At 40.4% G+C, this 22,347-nt stretch overlaps 1 protein-coding gene across 2 annotated transcripts in view; it reads right to left on the reverse strand.

Annotated features, from left to right (window-relative positions):
- Positions 1-21,836, reverse strand: part of MAP2K4 (mitogen-activated protein kinase kinase 4) — a 151,361-nt gene extending 129,525 nt beyond the window's left edge. The window contains exons 1-2 of one of the 2 annotated variants that reach the window (XM_006898557.1): positions 21,659-21,836; positions 8,775-8,807 (exon numbers count right to left, since the gene is read on the reverse strand). In XM_006898557.1, the coding sequence (XP_006898619.1) occupies positions 8,775-8,807; positions 21,659-21,773 (148 nt within the window). In that variant the 5' untranslated portion in view covers positions 21,774-21,836. The remainder of the gene's footprint in view (positions 1-8,774; positions 8,808-21,658) is intronic. The other variant, XM_006898558.1, reaches the window with a different exon arrangement.
- Positions 21,837-22,347: the final 511 nt, after the last annotated feature.

A 22,347-nucleotide genomic window follows, 5' to 3' on the forward strand; every position in this document is an offset into this window, starting at 1 on the left:
CTACGAGCTAAAAATGGATCAGTGATAATGAGTTTTGCTTTGGGTGTTCTCTCTTAGAAGACATATTACTGACATATGTAAATAAAATAATGCTGTGGCTTACTGGCAAGAAGGTGTGCTGCAATCCCAAAGGCATGAGGTTCAAGGCCACCAACTGCTCCACAAGAGAGGGATGGACACTCTCCTCCCATACAATTAACTGCCTTTGAAAACTCACCAGAGAGTCTGCTATGGGTCAGTTCCGACGCTATGGGACACAATAACAACATCAATTTAGAATTTGGTATATTTCAGCACAGACTGATGGTAGGAGTAAGAACAAATGAAACAGGACTGGCTATATGCTGATAATTACTAATCCTATGTTGATAAGGAGTTGCACTGCCAACCCGAAGGCATGCAATATGAATCCACCAGCTGGTCGGTGGGAGAAAGATGGGTGGTCTGTGTGATTTGCTGCTTCTGAAAACTCACTTGGAAGGCCAGCCACCTTTGAGTTGGATCTGACACAACAGGTGAGGAGCAGGGAGCTATAATGGCACTGTCCATAAAGGGCTGTGCTGCTATTCCAAAGGCTCCTCTCCGGCAGTTCAAATCTTCCTTCAACTTCAAAGGAGAAAGACAGCAACTTTCCCGGTCTCCCCCCAGTGATGTACAGCCTCCAAAAATGGACTGGAGGGTCAGCTACTAGAGGACACCAACTAAATGGCAAGGCGAGGAAGGAGGACTAAGAGGAGGATGTGAGGAGCACGCAGAGGAGCGCTATATTCTTACAGAAGGTCTATATTTACTTGAAAACATCTAATTGTTATTGAATTACTATTATTTTTTTAAGAATTAAATTGTTGGTGGCCTAGTGGCAAGAAGCTGCAACTGCAATCTCAGAGATACACGGTTCGAATCCACCAGATGCTCTGCTGGAGAAGGAGGAACAATCTCCTCCTGTACCAGTCAGATCTGATTTGACGGTACACACAAAAAATAATGAAATAAAATAAATTTTTAAAAAAAATTAAGTCATTAATAAATTTAATCTTTAAAAAAAAAGAATTAAATTGTGTTCTTTTTTCCAACTCTGCCCAAAAATGAGGAAGATGGTGACATAAATCCTCTCCTAAAAACATCAACTTTTTCTGGAAACAGCGTGTCCTCAAGCAGCTCAAGGCTGTGTACCACCTCACTCACTGACTCCGAGTCCCCTGACCTACTCCTAACCTTCCTCAGTTGTCTCTGGCACACAAGAATCCTGAAACAACTCATCCCACACAACTCTCCTGGCCAGGAGGGTTTCAGGTGCTGATTAAAAATTTTTCCTTAATGATTTTAAGTCTCTATGTTCAGAGTTGCAAAAGGACCTTTCCACTCACTGTTCACCAAGTCTTACTAGATACATGAAATTGGTTATAGGCAAAAACATCCAGAAGTTATATACAGGGCAAATCCCTTGACAATTCTCAAGAGAGGAATCCTTAAAAAACACTGGGTTTAGAAAATTACTCTGGGAACACCCATAGAGCTTTCTTTCAAAAATCAATAAATCATTATTGTTTACAGCATGTAACCTAACCAGTGAGCAAGCCAAGGTCACACAGTTCTGCCACTCATTGTTAGCTATATGCCCTGAGAAATTTACCTAACCTCTCTGTGTATCAGATTCCTAACCTATAAAGAGGAGACAAAAAGAATTAATATACTTATATCATAGGGATGCTGGGAGACTTTAAGGAATTAGCATGAAGTGCTTAGAGCAGGGTTTGGCACACAGTAAATAAGAGCTTCCTATTATTGTTTCTACTCCATAGCCTGCCTGTACATATTTAACCTCTCAAAGAATACAAGCTGCTTTACATTAGGCTCTATAGTTAATTCATCTTTAAAGACTCTATCTCTTACCATTGGTGATGTACGTAAGTCTGCAAAATATTACATCTCTGCCTTTATTTACTTATCTTTACAAAAGGTTCTCAAAAAGGGAGTAAACAAGTTTGTATACCCTTGGCTTTCACTTCTAATTAATGTCCACTTGGCAATTCTATCTACTGAGAAGACAAACACCAGGATAGGAGTCTGGAGTTTATTATGGCACACCTTCTCCCCTGGACACCTCTGTCTTGATTTGGAAAGCACAAGTAAAACTATGTAGTGAAAACTCAAATATCTACTATACCTTGTTTGACATGCACCACACTGTATTCCTAAGTCAAAGCAAAAACAACACTTCTGTTAACTGAGGACTCAGTTAGGAATACGCTCTAGAAACTTTCCACATTATTTCTTCCCTACATCTGTTAAACCACAAAAACTTCCTCAAATCTACCTATATAGATCAATAACCATATAAAAGGAAACTTTATGCAATGTGAAAGAATCACTATTTTCACATTTCTCTTTTTGAAAGGTCTCACGTGATGAGCTTTTCAGAGTTATTTTTTAATATGTGAGAAATGTCAGAAACCACCTTTTAGGAGTCATTTTTTTTCCTAGGAAAAATTGATGTTCCAACCACTTCCAAGATTAAAGGTAACTAACTACTACTTCCAGCCTTGAAACTGTGTAAGGGAGAATATGTACTAATGGAATAGGTGAACTACAAGTCTGTGGCTTTAATTAGTATTACGGTGGGCTCCAGCGTGTCAGATTGTGAGGTTACCACAGGATAGGGCAGGGTTCAGCTCCCCTGTTCACAGGATAGCACTGAGTTGTATGCAACTCAATGGCACATAACAACAATAATTAGTACAGAAACTATCCAAGAAGACAGACTTTGCACAGCACATGCAGGTGACAATGATATACTAGATACTATTCTGGTTTATGGCTAACCCTACAAAGTGTTTCATTTTTCAATCAGCTTCAGCAATCACATACTTTTAAATAAGCCCTGTTAACCTCCAAAGGCAGTAGACGCATCCTGCTGTTTCTTTTTCCTAGAATACTGAACTGAGTTTTATAATTTGCAAATTATAAAATCTCAGCCATTAGGTACAGAAGTTTGCTAAATAAAATAGGAAATAAGAAAACTTCATCAGTTCCATTTTCTAATTTCTAGGTTTTACATGCTCTCTCTCTTTTCAATACCACCTCTCCCCTCCCCCCCTTTGGTTTTCTACACCTAAAATACAGTCAGGTTCTTCTCTGAATAAAACATCACCTTTTATGGAACCTTTTTATCAGTTTAATAATCGTAACAGGACCTTCCCTAAATCACTGGGATCAATAAAACATCCTTCCCCCTCTTTACTAGTTTCTTTTTATTATTATCAATTAAAAGAAACAACTTACTCAAATAGAAAAGATTCACACTATAATAAGAATAGATGATTAGATAGAGAAAAAAAAAGAATCTCCTTTTTTTTTTCATTTCTGTAAATGCATTAAGATACTGTATCCAGGGGAGCTCTGGTGGTCTAATGTCAAGGAGCTGCAACTACAATCACAGAAGCGCACGGTTCGAATCCACCAGATGCTCTGCCGGGGAAGGAGGGACAATCTCCTCCTGTACCAGTCAGATCTGACTTGACGGTACACTCACACAAAAATAATAAAATTTAAAAAAAAAAAGATACTGTGTCAAAAAAAAAATCTATTCTAGTCTAAATTTTATTAAAGGCATCAATGACTGGAGCGCAGAATTTTCTAAAAGAAGATCCTGCTCCCATGCAAACATTCTTTAATAAAAGCAAATTTAATTTTAGCGAAAGTTTACAAATCATATTGGAGTAGAAAGTTTCTTAAAGCAAATTAATTTTTTTTAAAAGTCACTGAAACCATGAACCAGAAACCTAAAGAAACTGAACACTACTTGAAACTTTTACAAGTCCGAGAATCCCTCAGTCGTAGGCAATAACATAATGCAGTTCAGAGCCCCAAAACGGCCTGGTGTGAAAGTTAAATTATAAGTACTGAGCTCTAACTCAAAATTAGAACCATGGTGGAACAGTGGTTAAGCATTCAGCAGCTAATTGAAAAAGTTGGCAGTTCAAATCCACCATCAGCTCCATGGGGAGTGGGGGAGAGGAAATCTGCTCCTATAGAGAGTACAGCCAAGGGAACACTACAACGCTGTTGTCTTTGTCCTATGGGCTTATTATGAAGTTGGAATTGATTCAAGAGCACACACAACAAACTTAAAATTACCTTGACTTTGAACACAAGATTCTGGTAGCACTTTTAGTGATTTATACCCAGGGATTCTGAATGCTCGCTCAAAACTAGAATACTTATATGCTAAGATACATCTGGCCTATATATGGAATTTGGAGAGCACGGGTGGTCTAGTGGTAAGAACCTGTGCTGCAATCCCAAAGGTACATGGTTCGAATCTACCTTCTCTCTGCAGTAGAAGGATAGGCCATCTCCTTCTGTACGATTTACTGCCTTTGAAAACCCTCTTGAGGGTTAGATACGGGTCAGTTCTGACTTGACAGCACACAACAACAAATAGAAAATTACTTTTCAAAAGCTGTTTTCAAGCAAATCACTCACCTCTTCAAAAAAAACACCAAAAAAACCCCTCTTATAAAGCAAAGAAAATATTCGAAAGAGCTGTTTTATACAAGTTACCTCATTAAAAGCACTGAAATAATAATATTATTATTATTATTATTATTCAAACTTGGTCATAAGGAACATAAATACCTTTACATCTAAAAAGCACTGTCTCCAAATAATAAGTGCAAAATTAATTAATCAACCTTATAAATACAGAAGCTTTATATGATAAGTATTCTTCACATTTCTGCATTCAGATTTCAGGAAAATTCAGTGGCCCCACAGTGCTAAAAGGATTATTAATACTACTGTCTTAAATAAATACAACTTTATTACTTTATTGCTTAAGCAAATATACATTAACTTAAATAAACATATATTTAGAAAATCAAAGGGCAAATAATAATGAACTAATTTATAAATGGAAAATCATGAAGTGCAGAGTGGATTTTTATTGAATTTCTATTAATATCTGGTTCTCAAATTAAATACGTAATCTCACACTATGTGTGTTCATACACACATACACAGAGACATCTCCAATAAAACTCCACTAACTTATAACAGGCAATTGTAGCAAAATGATTGGAACGGAGTGATGTAGTAATATAAAAAACAATGTGAAAGTTAAACAATGGAAAAATTAATCCTTGAGAGCTTCCATTAGTCATCAGAATCATCTTACAATAAATCTTTTTTATTTGAGATGGAGAATTGAGTGTTTGAAATATCAGTACTCAAACGTATTGGGTCCTTAACAGTGTCTTACTCTGTGATTCTATTCAACACAATCCTTCCTACAATAATTATTGTATGATACATAATTACCTTTTACTTTTTTAGTATTTTTACTTTGTTTTTGTAATGTGCGTGAAAGCTTACAAAGCAAACTGGTTTTCCATTCCATCATTCATATAAATTTTGTCTTATAACACTAATCACAATACAGTGTAACTGCACTCTTGTCACTTCTATCTGTGATTCTCATTTAAATTCATTCTTCTATTCTGCCCCTTAGTGCCTCTGAGCTTTACTCCTGGACAAATGCTGTCTTTTCACATGCATGTGTTTCATAAGTTCGAGGAGTAACTACTTCCCTGATAATAAATGTTTATCTCGGAAGCCTGTGTCTGGGTGAAAGGTGAGCCAACGAGGGGGTTTTGTTGCCATCCACAGTTGCAGCCAGGCACCCTCACATTCATTCAGTCTCAGGATTGTGAAGGATGATGTCCACATGTCGTTATTCCTCTGAACTAAATGTTTCTACACAAGTTTGCTTCTCTTTCTTATTCTCTAATAAATATATCTTTAGTTTCTCAATTCGTTTTAATCACTGTTAGAATAAATTTATGTATCTTGACAGAGTATCAATGGGAGTATCCCCCAGTGACATATATTCTGTTCCGGTGATTTGGAGAAATTACTGGTCAGGCAGTATCAAGCCCTTTCCTTTTAAAGAAAGTAGCCTCTTTTTATGTGTATTCAAGAGCTCACTGGAAAACTATCTTGTAGACATTAAAAAATTTTCTCTTAGTTTTTAAAACACGCAAATCACAGAATCTAATCTTGATTAAAAAATTAATATACGTAGGCAAGTGAAGAATTGCCCTAAAACATAGATTCATTGCAGTGTACCATCAAGTCAACTCCAACTTACTGTGATTCTACACTTCAGGACAGAACAGAACCACCCTAAAGGGCTTCCCTAGGCTATAACCTTTCTTAGAGCAAACTACAAAGTCTTTCTCCAGAAAAGCAACAGGTGGGTTCCAACCACCAACCTTTCAGTTAACAGCCAAGTGTTTAACCACTATGCTAGCAAGGTCCTCAAATAAGCCCTGCCAATTAGAAGTGTTGTTCCTACTAATTCACAGCTCCTCTCCTCTCTAGCCGTACCAGTACCCCATTATGCACACACTCCTATCCTTGAGTCTTCCCTGCCCAGACAGCTCTGCTTCACTCAAAGTTAGGGCAGATCCATGAGTCACTTTCGGATCAGGAATGCAGCAACCACGGGACCCCGTCGGTTGGTTCTCTCTCACCACGGACCACCAGCAACAAAGGTGCCTAGGACAAGTCTGCTCCCGTCCCAGTCTCACCAGCAATCAGCTATATCAACTAAATGATGTCCTTTTATATCATCAAAGCTAGAGCACTCTACTACAAGCCAGCTACAAAAAACAAGGATCTATTTTATTCATTTCTGCATAGAGAATCCTGTTCATTAGATGGTAACTAGATGTTCAATGTGAGCATCTGAAATGAACGTATAAAAGAACTGTTGAACCACAGAAGCTGGAAGTAAAGAAACCTCCCAAAAAAAGAAAAGAAGAAATAAAAAGACGTGAAAAATCAGGGAAAAAACAGACCACAGTGCAGAGGTGGTTAAGGTAGCCAAGAATGGGTTTCAGAGGGGAATATATAACCCAACATGCCCCTCCTACCACATGATTATGTTCCAAGACGTTCTGCTGTCCAAAGCCACCTTTGTTAGGATTCCTCCATGTGAACCAAATAGGAGGTGCATAAGCTATCATTTCTATGCAACTCTCTCATTCTTATAATAATGGAAAAATGAGAGGGAGCATGTAGAAAGCCTAAAGCATTTTTAATCTACCTACAGAACTGTTTATAGACACTCTACCTAGCATTTAAAGTTAACAAAATGTTTCTCTTGTTTATGTCCACAACAGAAGCAAGTTAAGAAAATAGAAAAACTGAAAATACATTTTTTGTGATTTCAGTGAGTTTGCATAAATGATTGGTTTCATTCATTCATTCATGCACATTTTTTTTCCTCCTTCTCTGTCCCTCTCATTCAATTCACCTTGTCATGTGTATCTTGTTCCAGACTGTCAAGTGTCATACATATAATGTCTAATTATTCTTTCCTTTCAGACCAGGCAGTCCTTCCCTTCACCTATTCAAGTGTATGGTCATTATTACAGTTTCACATTTTAAAAGGCGGCCTTTCTATCAAAGTAGATTTTGTAGCAAAATGTAAATTGTTATGTTAAATATTATGTATACATTGTTAGGCTGTAATCTAAGACTAAAAAACATGTCATATTGAACAGTGAGTGTGTTAAATGAGAAGTTGGCATAAAATAGAATTTACAATTTTATTATATGTAGATATATATAATACAATATTTTTCTTTTATTATTTAAGGCAAGGAAATGGGTGATAATAAAGACCAATTTTAAAATGTTTTATCTTAAGGTCAAGATTACATCTATTATTTATTCTATACTGATAACATTGGTAAACATTCAAGAAATAAGTTTTGCTAGCTTCATTTCAAAAAAGTCACAATGGTCAACCAATGGAAACCACACTTTCACTCCACTAAAAAAAAAATGTTTAAAACAAAGCAGAAATGTATGCTCTAGTTTTTCTTCCTTTGAACTAATTAACTTAAGAATGATACATATCAAAGAGTAGTCATCATTCTTCCACAGTCTATGAATGAAGGGAAACAGAAGATGAAACTTCTTGTTGCTGTTGTTGTTGCTGCTGTGTACTATCGAGTCGGAAGTGACCCATATCTGACCCTCCAACAGGTTTTCAAAAGCAGTTTAATCGCACAGGAGATTGCCCATCTTTCTCCCGTGGAGCTGCTGGTGGATTTGAACTGTGTGCTTTTAGGATTGCAGCACAACTTCTTACCACTAGGCCACCAGAGCTCCTTGAAGATGAAAGAAACTAGTTAAATTACGTTTGGGGATATTTTTGTAAACTGGTGAAAGCAGTCTCCTGAGTTAGGATTTTTTGAATGCATTTTATACAAATTATAATTACATTTAAAATGCATTTGTTTTATCTTTATAGACTTTGCTTTTATAGCTCTATTATTCTGGATCCTAATGTCATAATGAAGGATGGTTGAGGGGGAACAGTTTTGCTTTAAAGGAAAAAAAAGTAAATGTATGCTTTAAAATGAACTAATCTTAAAGCATGAACTCTTAGTATACTTTCTGCACAAAAACTCTAAAAGTAAATTCATCTTAGTTTGTGGTTAAAATTATGGTTCAGTCTGAATGCCTATATACATCTTTCTCCTACTTCAATCGTTAGATTTTAAGTGAAAATAAGAACAATTAACAATCAAAATAGAGCAACACTTTAAAATAAAATAAAAAAAAGAATGAAAAATGGAAGCTCTTTTAATGTAAAACTGCCATGATTGGTTAGTTGAAACAATAGTGGATACATTCCCAATACCAAGATGGATATGAAAAAAAATAATAAGTAGCATAGTATCATAAAATTTGTAGCTTACTTTGTGCCTTTTCACAGAAGTTTATCTGAAAGCCTAAAGTAAAAGAGATAAGTTCCAGTTCATTTACTGTAAATCAAACAAACCAAAATTAGAATATGACATTACATTTTTATATTACATTCTGAGTAAAACTAATTCAAGAACCATTCACATTATGCCCCACAATTACAGAGAAACTGTAATACATGCACTTTCTTTAAAAAGTAAGCTTTTAGCTGAGTTGGCACCGAAATACATTTAAATTATAAGCATTATCCTGTTTTAAACTTCGTTTTTCACTCTGGATAAAGCTGGGCAGTCTCCTCCTGAAACAGCCTCAAAAACTGGATGGAGAATTTAAATTGGCATCAATTCGGCATGCAAGACTTTGGACTTATTAAGTAAAAGAGAAATCTTTTAGTCCTCAGAAGTTAACAACTGTTATATTTTTTTCATATTTTCAAATTAAAAATTCAGAGCAGATTACAGACTATTTTACTACCTGAAATTACTCATTTCTATCACTGACAATAACCATGATTCAGTAGTTTGGAAGTTCATAAACTATGAAACCTAAACACACATAAAACAACACTCTCCTGAGAATTAGTTAACCTCAAATAGTAAATATAAATAATAAATAAACCCCAAAATGCAGGGGGCAAGGGGAGAGAAGGGAGAAGCAAAGTTCTTAGAAAGTTACAAAATAGAGTAACTTACAAAATAACAAATATAAATAATAGACTAAGATTTTACAAATTACCAATTCTCCTAGCATGATGGCATGTGCCAATCAACTGATATGGTTATGCCTCATGCACACACTGTACAAAGGCGTAATTCTGTGGCAAAATACATCCATGAAATAAGCTTTTCAGAACCCTAAAGCTTTCTCAAATAGTATTCTACTTTCTAGTGTCCCAAGCATCTGGTTTTCTTCATGTCCACCTACTGTCTCCTTACTACTACTGCTATGTTGTTGCCAGAGGCTGTCCAGTTGGCCCCAACTCGCAGGGACCCACATGCAATGAACAAGCCTTGCCCAAGCCTGTGCCATCCTCACACTCTGCTGTGCTTAAGCCCATGAGTATTGTTACAGGGAAAAGACAATAAAATCTGGCCGATTATCACCCAAGCCTGTGTCTATACAAATTAAACCAAAGCTTACAGGAAAAAAAGGACCAAGAATGAGAACCAAGAATGAAAGGCTCTATTTTCAAAGTCCATCCATCTGGCTATGAGAATTCATTAAGAGTCAATAGGAAAGACATCACCTATAATGTAGTACAACTAAAAATTGCTAAGGTAGCAATTTCTACCTCTCAAGCTTATCTCATTGCTTAATCACCTACTCATAAAGGATTAAATATGAGTGAAGAGCCTTCCCAGCAAAGAAACCTGAGGCAAATCTGAAAAACTCAAGAGACTGAGGGAGGGCATGGGCACAAGTCTCTCTGCGCAGCTCAATAAATATACTGCCCTGCAAATGTGCAGCGGGACCAGAACTCAGAAGGAAAAATCAGAAATTCCTCAGTCTTTTAAGTCTACGCTCCTAAAAGCCATCGAGGCAAAAGGGTCTATGTGCAAATCCAGAGGAAATAAGTGGATTACAGGAATCAGCAGTGGGAGAAGTAGCTTGAGAATGCATCAGCCACACTTCAGAACCAAATCTCCCCCTGCAGCCCAAAGGTTGAAGGAAAGATTAAAATTCACCTATTACTACAGAACATTGGAAAAATCTGCTGCCAAGAACCTCTCCACAATGGTAAGGAGAAATGATGTTAGTTTAAAGAGTAAGGTGTACCTGACACAAGCCATGATCTTTTCAACACTAGCCATGCATCTGAGAGCTGGATGATGACTAAGGAGGGTAGAGGAATCAATGCCTTTGAGGGCTTTGTTGGAGAGGATTACTGACAGCCTGTCAAAAGAGCAAACTTCCAAGTGTAACAAGACTGATCAAACAATCTCACATACTTTGGGATTGTCTTAGAGGAACCGTTCCTTGGAAAAAGACATCATGCTTGGAAAGATAGAAGGTGAAAGAGAGGAAGGTCTTCCAACAAGATAGACTGACCTGGTGACTGTAACAATGGGCTCCTAGATATCACTGATAATGAGGATGGCACAGAATAGGGCAAGGTTCTGAGCCATTGTTCATCCATTGTTCATAGGGTCACTATGAGCTAGACTAGACTCAAAGGCATCTAACAAGCACAGCCACATCAGAACTATGGAGGAAGCTAATGAAACACTGAAACAACCTTAAGACTACAGTTACTCTTCTCAGTTCTTAGGCCCTGCACTAAGGAAGGGGGCGGGCGCAGGGGCATAGCAACATGAGTAGGAATAGGAACAAGGAAAAATAACTGTAAAAGATTAGGTGATTGAGAATGACAGAATGTCACTAACCACTGCTTAAAAGTCAAGCTCGGTTTAAGAACTTTTAAAAAACCCTCAAGCCCTAAAGTTTTTCAATCAATGCCTAGGTAGCCATTCTTTTTTCTTTGATTTTGACTGTGACTTGAGTGAAAGTTTACAAAGCAAACTGGGTCAGCCAGCCATTCATCCACATCCTGCTTTCTAACATTCATTACAGTACCAACAATGGAACCACATCCATCCCTCTTCCCTATGATTCTCTCTTTTGTTGTTTTATTCTCATTTCTTTTAATCCTACTCCTTTCTGCCTTCAAAGCTTTATCCTTGGGCAAAAGTTGTTCTTTTGATCTTATATGGTTGGTTATTCTAAGGAGTGTTTTCCTAGGTTCACCTTATAGGCCTGCCTTTCGTCTGAGTGTTGAGTCATGGGAATGAGTTTTTTTCCAGGTTCAAAGGCTGATCAAACGCCACAGACTCAGGCGTTCCACCAGGGGTTCTATAAGACCAGGAAGCCTGGCCTTTATGTTCTTGAGTTTTGTCCTACATTTCCCCTCCACTCATCCAGGACCTTCCACTAAGGTCAGTCAGCGGTGGCCAGGCACCATCTAGTTCTGGTCTCAGGGTCACAAAAGTTGATTTTTCTGTGATTCGTTAGCTCCATAGAGAAATTGTTTCAGTACATTATTTGATTTCTTTCCCTCTTTGTTCTGGAAAAGGAGAGACAATTAGATATATGTTAGATAGCTTTTTTAATTTTTTTTTATTTTATTATTTTTGTGTGAGTGTACCGTCAGATCAGATCTGACTGGTACAGGAGAAGATTGTCCCTCCTTCCCAGGCAGAGCATCTGGTGGATTTGAACCGTGCGCCTCTGTGACTGTAGTTGCAGCTCCTTGCCATTAGACCACCAGAGCTCCCCAGATATATATTAGATAGCTTTTAAAACCCCTGTTACCACTTAACAAGTAAAATCTACAGCACTGACCTTGTGGACTAGATTATGTCAACTGACCAAAGCCCCAGAATTCAATTCCACTAGGGTGTTTGGACAAAGGAGCGCCTCCTGTCTGCTCTGCTATATGCATAAACACATTTAAAGCAAATAACACCTAACTTCTTAATACTTAACAACCACAACCCATTGCCATCAAGTATGAACCAATTCACAGCTGGTCCTCCAGCAGGTTTTCCAGGCTGTAAATCAGGCAGGAAGGAGGACACTGCCCACCTTTCCTTCTCACAGTAGCTGGCAGAGTTGAACCACCTCACCTGTCTTTGGGTTGAAAGCACAACTCCTTAGCCATCATAACTACAGTAAAAACTATAAAAGCAGAAATCTATGCAACAAATCTGTGCAGAAACCTATTGGAGATGGAAAACTCAAGTATTTCCATTAAAATGGTTGATAGAAAAGTGTTACGAAAACTTGTGACACTCGGGAAAAAGGCTGATCCACTGAGTTCCAGCTCTCACAGAGATCACTGTATACTTTTCCTAATTATGAACGAAGTGACCACGTGAATGGATTTTTAGGCCAAATACAAGCATTTTTCTGTGCATTATTTCTCATCCAGAAAAGACACAATAACTGACCCAGAGTCCACAAGCAAACAAAGGCAAAATCAACTGGAACAAAAAGGTCATTCTTTTCCCGCAACTCCATGATTTTTTAAAATCTAATCAATTAAATAAGGCAGGAAATTCTTTTTCTCCAAATCCTTAGCTAAATTTTCTGAAAGTGGGCAGGGGTGCAGAAGAGGAAATATATGAGAAATTATCTACAAGGGTTATCATTTTTGCTTTCTTTCAAATTATAAGTATCAGGAAATAAATTGTTCCACTAGTTCATGCATTCATAGCACAGAGATGAGCACAGGGGACCATCAACAATATTATACAAGATAAGTGGCAGGAAAAACTCCTCACATCTACTGGGAACTGACTCACAGTTGACCCTTCTTTGGCTTCCAAGGCCATAAATCACAGGAGAGAAGACTCATCCACCCACCTTTCTTCTACAGATGCTCGGGAGACTGGAACTGCTTGAGAGGCATGGCCTTTGAATCAGCAATTCAACTCCATATGGACTACACTATTAGAGCTAGTTTTGAAGGGAAAGATATGGCAAACTATTGTGTCCTATAATGTCACTCTATCGTACATGGCAATGTCAACCTGTATTCATTCATATATACTCCATTTTTTTAGATCCCACTGTCTTTCCAATCACATTAAGTTCTGCATCTCTGGGAGTACTAGGTATTTTTTTAAATCTGTTGCTAGTAAGTAGTTCTTTCCCCTCCCCCACCCCCCAGCTATGTGCCGTCTAGTTGGATATGAGTGGCACAGGAGGAGATTGCCCTCCTTCTCCAGCAGAGCATCTGGTGGATTCAAACTGCGCGCCTTCAGGACTGCAGCACAGCCTCTTGCCACTATGCCACCAGAGCTCCCTTTAACTAGTTCCTTTTTAAAGTCTTAAATGTTTCATTCCTTTTTATCCAGGAGAGTTACCTGTCATGTACCATATTGACTTCATCTTGCAGGGTCCTCCTTTTCAATTTCCCTAACAGAAGGGGTGGGAGGTGAAATTTTTTTAGTCTTTTTTATTTTATATGGCCCCAGGTAAACAAATAATTTCATTTGAGCCCTAGTTTCCTCATTTATATATAAAAGTGGAAATATCCTATTATCTTTGCGGACAGTGGTGGTTCAGTGAATTCTTGCCTTTTTAGTACCAAGTTCTTATTCCTGGTCCATGTTCCTTAAGCACAGCTACCAACCACATGTCAGTAGAAACATGTGTTGCTAGGATGAAGAGTCCACCAAATCACTAATAGCCCTTGTGGAGTTAAACCATTATCAATTTTCCCTTTTCTCTAGATTGACATGAAGAGTAGAAGTAGGAAAGTGGAAGTGGTTTCCTTTCTCCTCAGTAGTTCCACATGGTTTCTTGAACAGTCAGTATATCTGCACTGCTAAAAATGCATTATGAATTATGAGCTACAGTATGAGCCCACAATAATGTAAAGGAACTCAGTTGCCTTACTGAGCCTTGTTCATAACTTCCTCTGCCTTCCGCATGAAGAGCCCAGCTATTTGCTGTCATCTAATTTTAACCTTCATCAACCATCAATAAACTGTTATGGAGATGCCACAACCTTGTCTGCTGAGACTGAGGACTCGAAGTGCTTCCTACAAAAGATTAAAGATGACAAGCCTTCTATATGGATTACATCACAACAAAAGAAAACAAAAAAATTCTCACCCCTAAACCCTATAGAAAATATTATCATTGTTGGAGCAATGACTTAAACTGTCAAGGACTTCATCTTACCTGGATCCACGATCAATACACATGGTAGTAGAAACAGTCAAGAGATCAGGAAACACATTGCACTGGGAAGGCCTCATCATTAAGAATAATGATGTTAGTTTGAGGTCTAAGGTGTTCCTTATTCAGGCCATGCATGGTCTTTTCATTCATTTGCAATCCTGCTGAAAGCTGGACAGTACATAAGGACAGAAGAATTGATGCCTTTGAAATGTCGTGCTGGAGAAAAATACTGAATATTCCATGGACTGCCAAATGAACAAACAGATATGTCTTGGAGAATGTACAGCCAGAGTGCTTCTTGGAGGCAAAGATGATTAAACTTTGCCCCACATACTTTGGGCATGGTGCTACAAGAGGCTTTTAATTAGAGACGGTATTTATGATGCTTGGGAAGGTGGAGGGATGACAAAAGAGAGGAAGACTCTTGACCAGGTGGACTGACACGTGACTGCAGCATTGAACCCGAGTGTGTCAGAGATTGTGAAGATGGCACAGAATAGGACAAGGATAAAAATGTTGTTCATACAGTCACTGTGGGTCATACTCAACAGCACCTAACAACAACAATTTCTACCACAAAGTTCTGGCAAGAAACCCCTAGTACATCACTGTAGTCCTACTACCTAAGGATTTATCTACACTTGTCTTATACTTATCATTTCACTTAAGAATAAATTTCATTTGTTGCTTTAGCAACATTTCCTAGTTTTCTCAAATTTAAAAGGAGGATTCCTAATTTACTAACTCCAGGTTGCTGCATGCAGAATCACGCATGATTTTATAACTACTAATCAACTCCTTTCCATGGTTTCAATTCAGGATCTTGTCAGAACCGTGTGTCAGCTTTTTCTTTCCCATGGCCACTGACACACTTGGGATGACAATATTATTAACTCTATGTAAATGATACGTTAATATCTCAAGCCTGTTCAATAAAACTTAGCATACCTTTGGAGAATGATTTAATAATTACGTGGCCTTGGGCAAGCACCTAACTGCAATGACCCTCACCTTCTTCATTTGTAAACCTGGATAACACGCAAGCATTTTGTGAAGGTGAAATGCCCAACAGGGGCCCTAGAATACAGCAAGTTATTACCATTGTAATTATTGTCACTCTGTTTCTTCTACAAGCAATGAGTGTGGAACCTCCTCTAATTCTCCAGGTGTTCATTAGACCAGCTTAACCTACATTAAACCAGTCCTTTTCCTTCTTCTGTCTTTTAACGAGTTAAAAGGCAACAAGGCTAAGCAACACTGGAGAATCCAACCCTCTCTGCCTCTGCCACAGCCCTTGTTAGACACTGCTAGATGTCCTGAAGACTCTAAACTCCAAAACCATGGATGTTTCCTCTGACAGGAACTCAACCTAGATCTTTATCAAAGCCAGGAAGTTAGTTCAGATATATCTCTCACAGTTCTATGGAGCAACACTTGTCTTGTCCCTCCTTTTTAAATTCTGCTGTGGCAATGTGCAATAAAAAGGATATTCGACAAAGCTGTCACAATGGCCACGTCAATTCTTTTCCCTATGCTGAGGAATGGCGAGCTGTATGTCGTGAATCAAGCTGTGTATGATGTAATTGTTTTCCTCTTTCAAAAGGCCCATCTTGAACAAATGACCAATGCTCCAATTCATTGTACAGCCACATATTAGACCAATCTTATTACTGCCTGGTTTGAATTCTTTCTCTATGTATACATTAACTCTATACCTTGCCAAGCCTGTAATGAGGCACAGGAAGGTTTTCTGCAAAGGGCTAGAAGCTAAGCCGTGCCCAACTAGCAGAGACAATTAACTAGCATCTAGCCAGAAAGGCAACATATGTTCATACTTATATTAAATGAGTTCCTTTTATATAGTGTTGAAAGGATTCTATTACCTTTCAAATCTTTATTAGCTTCATCAACCAATGTCTAGAAGAAGTCTATTTACTTGCAGATTCCTAATCAAACTCCCTTCCTAATTTAAAATGCCAGTGTAAGTCTTCCAGTAAGTTCAGAACTCAGTAATAATAAAGGAGAACCAGCAGGCACCAAGGCTCTAAAACCAAACTAAAAGTGACTAGTTATCAGAGCTTCCTTCCACCCCCTAAGTGAAATCTAAAATAATGTCTTCTATTCCTGATTCTGCATTATTTCTGACAGATTCTTCCCTCAGACCTGAATCACTCCAAGAAGCTACGCAGTAGAGTAGTAAGACAGCCAAAAGCTACCACTCATACAGACCAGATTAAAATCTATCTCTACTCCGCCAATTTACTTAAATATCAGTTCCCTCACCTAGAAGGGCCAACTATACTCATTAATCCTTAATGAGTAGTCATGGACTTCAAATTAAGTTAAGAATAAATTAGGTGAAAGCAAATTAAGCAGATAGCAGAGAGCCTGTGCTAACTTCTAGTTGTCTTTCTCTTTTAACTCTGAATTAGTTTCTTAAGTGGTATAATTAAGCCACCTTTATCTCCCACAGATGGAGACTAAACAGGAGATTGGCATGGATGATACATGGTTGACAGAGTTGATGACAGTACACAGACTATTGCCAAAGACCTCTTTAAAGTACGAAATAGCAAGGATGTTAGTGTGCAGACCAAGGAGTGCCTGATCCAGGCCATGGCATTTTTCAATCTCTTCACATTCATATGAAAATTAAGACAAAAAGTAAGGATATCAAAATATTGATTCTTTTGAATTGTGCTATTGGCAACAAACAGCAAAAATACTATGAACCCCATAAAACTAATACATCTGTCTTGGATGAGGTGTAACCAAAGTATTCCTTAAAAGCAAGGATGGTGAAACTTTGTCTTAGGCGCTTTGGGCAAAACCATCAGGACGTTCAACAAGCAATCTCAATGTTGTCAAGTCAGCTCCAACTCACAGCGACCCTCCATCGAGCATGGAAGGGCTGTAAACTACAAGGAGAGGAAACTGCTCGTCTTCCTCCCCAGGAGCCACTGGTGGATTCGTACCACCAGAGAAGGGAACCTCAGCTTTAGCAGCACAACTACCTCTACAACCCACACCCAAACTCCAGACAGGAGGGGCTCGTCCTCAGGAAAAGACACACTATCATGGCTGGAAAAGCAGAAGATCAGCAAAGGACAGGAAGACCCTCAACGGAAATGAACAGACACAGTGAATGAACCCATGAACTTAGCACAGCACATTTTGTTGAGATGGCACCAGGCTAGGGAGGGTTTCATTCTACTGTACGTTGCGGTGGCTATAAGGTGTCGCTGACGCAGGAACATCTAACAACAACAACAAAGTCAAGGGGGTAAAAAAATCACTCTATGGATTCAAATCAATCCAGCTTCTCAAACCAGGTAAGAGAAACGAAGTGAAAACAGGAACTTGCTAAAAAAATAATAACTAACAACTGTAACTACAAAGTCAATACCCCAGGCTCTTCAGTTTTGCAGGCTCCATTCATACAGGTAAGGCCCATGGGCCCATGAGAATAAGGCAAGAACATGAGAATTCAATTGAGGATGTTTTAAACTAATTCTATAATGTCAAAAGGTATTTTAAAAAAATAATTTCTCTAACATGGCAAACAGATTTACCATTTTAGTCAGTAATGAACTAGAGCATAAAAAGCACTTATAAATGCTGGGTGTGTTTTTTTATTACGTATGGGGGGGGAATGAGTTAGAATGAATACTCAATGTATGAGCAATGACAAGATTAGCAACTATCACTCAGTATCTCAGGGACAGAGAAAAGAAAGATAAAAAACAACTGTGGCCAAATAGAAGCCGCAACAGCTAGCACAAAGATGCAGCAGAAATGAGGCTTGTTGATGACTGTTAGAAAGCAGAGCTCATTATCATCCCCATTCCAGCCAAAAACACTTAAAAAGAATACCTATCAAACTTGTGCTCTATTTCATAGCACTCAAACTTTAATTCATTTGAGAATCCTCAGATCCAGAAAAGGGAGATGATTTATTTTGAATCAGAATATTCATCAGTAAAGCAGGAAGATCTAGTGTGCATCAGATTAGTCATTCTAAAGGAAATGCTTGATAATGAAAATATGTTGAAATCAACAGGTCAGAGTGAGGTGTAAGGCCTTGCAATAAAGAAAACTAAAACTGGTAGATGAGATGGGGATTCACTTACTAATAATGCAAGAGACCGTCACTAAGATGATTACAGAGAAGAGTTTGCTGACATCTAATATTTACTGCATCTTCACAACATGCAAGACCCCTCATACTTTATTCATTCCAAATGAGAAACTGAGGTTCAAAGTCAAGTAACTTTTGAGATCACAAATTCTTAAACAGTGGCATCAAAAAAACAAATTCACAATCCAATAAAGAGATTCACAACCAGCACTCCCGAGCAGTAGCTCTTAGCATTAGGGTACGAAGAACATAATGTTTCAGCACCTGGACAAACCAAATTCACAATCCTGATTAAAGGGATTCACGCCAGTACTCCCAAGCAGTAGCTCTAAGCATTAGGATATGAAGAACATAATGTTTCAGCACCTAAACGACTCTGGCCACAAACTACAAATCATGAAAAGGCATACAGGTGATCCATGCAGCGGCTAGTAAATGCTTATCACCAGGAGGACCACATATGTCTATTAAATGACATCTATTCCGTGTGCCCCCACAAGTGAATCCTGCTGTTTCAAGTAGCCTGGTCACTAACAACTTCCAGGAACACAATTTTCTAAGACAGGAAACAGAAGCAGGCTCTCTCTCCCAATGCCATCAGTCAGATCCAACTCATACCTGATGCCCCAGCAAGTTTTCAGAAGCTGTAAATTACAAGAGAGGAAGACTGCCCATCTTGCTTCCAGGAAGCGGCTGGTGGTTTCTAACTGTCTGGTCTTGAATCGGCAGCCCAACTACCTACTGACCAGGCCACCAGAAGAGCAGAGAGTGAATGGGCGGGCAGTACATCCCTATCTTCCAAGGACCATTCTCTGTTTGATCTAAAGTCAAAGGTCTTTGGTAGATGAAGTATGGAAAGTCTGGGCAAACCAACAAAAGAAAAAGAAAACAAAGATCATGAACTGCTGTTTAAGTTCCAGTTTTATGACCTGGTGTATGCTAGACAATTGCTTGAGATTTTCAAGTACCTCTCTCTATCCAAGTAATCAAAAAAGGTTCAAGAACAAGACATCAATGAATCAATCACAGCCAGATACAGTCCTGATACAATTAGTTCCCAAACAACTGAAGTAGGCTTTTAACATCCTTCACACATTAAAATGGTTCTGCTTGTTACAAAGTTTGGGTATCAAGGCACAGGAGATAGGCAGGTAAGTGAAGAGCATTGAAATAATTCCTAAACTACTTTCTTTGCATTTCTAAGACACACCAAGCTCTTGCCCTAACAGACTGTTCCCTCTGAGAATGTTCTTCTGGAAGTAGCAGTTCAGCTTTCTAACAGGCCTTTCCAAATTATTTTCACAGAGCAGACAGGCCTCCTCCCTGTTACTTCCACTCACGAAACCTTGTCTGTCACCTTTACATGATTTCCTTAAAATCACAATTTTTCTTATTTACCTGCATATCGTCCTCTCTCCCCCACTTGGATTCACACCCCCGATTCACTCTCCTCTGAACTGCCAGCTCTGTAGTACCATGTCTAGCACTCAACAGATGCTCAATAAATTATTTTTTGAACAAAAATACAAATGTATACAGCTTCCTCAAATTGTCACTTTCTGATGGGTGGGGAAGGAGGGGGAAAGAGCACCCTTTTTAGATAAACAGCACAATCCTCAATTGTCATTCTGCTGTTTCATTTTCTGCCATCACCTAAAGCTGTGAGATGTGGAAATTTTTCTTGAACTTCATCTGACTACTTTGCTGTGCAAAACTGAGGGTAGCCAATAACTAAGGCCATCCTTGTTCTTTATGTATACTAGAATTTCTCATGGAGAAGGTGGTAGAGCCATAAAGATGAATAAAATCCCTGCCCCTGTTCTGCTTCCTGTATCTGTATCTCTCTCTCTCTCATACACACACAAACACACACACACACACTCTCTCTCCAGTAAATGTCAGAATATTTCAAATCAAAGTAGACACAGGGGTCAACAGATCAAGCAGCCCTTAAAGGAATTTAACCAAGGAGTAATTTGGGCCGCACTACTGCCAAGATGTACACAGACTGATTCTACTAATAATTCAACATACAAAGTTTGCTAGTTGTCAGATTTCTGACACTCCTGTTTTCAAAATAGCACTTCTACTCCAAATACCCCACCAAGCTTAAGTAAATGATGCTTATGGATGGAACTGGGGCCTGCTAAGTGTATTTTCACAGCACACCCCACCCCCAGGTCCAGAGTCACAGAGCTGATAAGCATTCCCTGTGGTGAGGGTCATTAATTAGGTGCGCCTTCTCATACAGGACCAGCTTGACCATGCCTTTCTATTTCCTGTATCTGTCTCCATGTAACCTGAATTCATCTTTTTTTGAAGGGAGGGCTGAGTATTTTCCTACATGCAATGAGAAAAGAAGAATCCTTGGCTCGGACCAACCTAAGGCTCCCGGATCAATGGCTACCTATCTACCTTACAGGTGGCAGAGGCCTGAGCAACCCCCAGGCCCTGCCAGCGCACTGAAGCCCTTGCAAAAGTTTGCAAAGGTAGATTCCAGCAGGACCCGGGGCCCAGGGGTCAACTCGGTGGTCTGGCTCCAGCTGCGCCCCGCAGAGAGCCAAGATGGCCCTGAGCCAGGCCCCCTGCGGAGGAGGACGGACGCGCCGGGTCCCCAGACCAGGGACACGCCGCCCTGCCTACCTGGCCGCGTCGGGCACTGGGAGCGAGGCCCGGGCGCCTCCCGCCGCCGCAGCCCCGGCCCAGCAGGTTCCCGGAAACAGGCCTGGTCGGGGCCAGGTGAGTCGCGGCCGCGGACCGGGCGCTCGCGGGGGCGGCTCCCCGGTCAGGTGGGCCCCGCAGGCCGGCGGGAAGCCCAGCAGGGCCGAGGAGCAGGGCGCAGGCGGAGGCCGCACCCCGGGCCTGCGTGGGTCGGAGCCCGGAGCCCGAGCGGCCCGGGGGAGGCCGGGAGCGGGGCAGGAAGCCGGGAAAGAGGGCGGGCGGGAGCCGCGGGAGCCTGGGCTGGGGGCGTCCGCAGGCGCTAAGACAGGCCGCGCCGACTCCGACGGCCGCGCCACGGGGCCGGGGTCTCGGCGCCACCGCGTTCCTTACCCTGCATGCTGCTGACAGCCGGGTGGCCTGGCGCCGGGGGCCCCACGGAGCCCGGGGCGCCGCTGCCGCTGCCGCCCCCGGAGCCGCAGCCGCCGCTCGGGCTCGGAGCCGCCATTGTTGGGAGTGAGGAGCCCAGCGGCGCCGCGGCGGCTGCAATGCAGCAAGCTCGGCCTCTCGCACAGCCGAGGGGCGCGGCCAGCTCCCGCCTCGGGTCCGCCTCCTGCCCGCCCCCGGCACGCCCTCGGCACGCCCCGCTCCGGGGCTGGCGGAGCCGCCACCAGACGCAAGGCCGCGGGGGTCGGAGGGCGGGGCTCTCCAGGCGGCCAGGAGGGGATCCTGGCTTTACCCTGTGGGGCAGCGGGCTGCAAATGTCATTTGCAGAATCTCACATAGTCCGTAGCGGGTTGCCTTGCTCACCCAAAAGCTCCTTCACTCTGGAGGTTCGAATCCATCACCAGTCCGCCGGGCTGTCTCCGCCCACTGCGATTTACAACCTCGGAAACCCAAAAGAGGGTCTCAGAACTGACTCCAACAGGGAATTTTTGAGCATTTTGAAGAGAAAGTAATACATACATCACTTTGATTATTCTCAGAGAGGACTATGGGTTCAAAAGTTTTAAGAATCCTTGGATTCTCAAAACCCAGTATAGTGGAACTGAAAGGGATCCAAAGTTCATACTCTTTGGTCT

Source organism: Elephantulus edwardii, unplaced genomic scaffold, assembly GCF_000299155.1.
Source record: "Elephantulus edwardii isolate Elephantulus edwardi_28Jun2011 unplaced genomic scaffold, EleEdw1.0 scaffold00233, whole genome shotgun sequence".
NCBI lineage: Eukaryota > Metazoa > Chordata > Mammalia > Macroscelidea > Macroscelididae > Elephantulus > Elephantulus edwardii.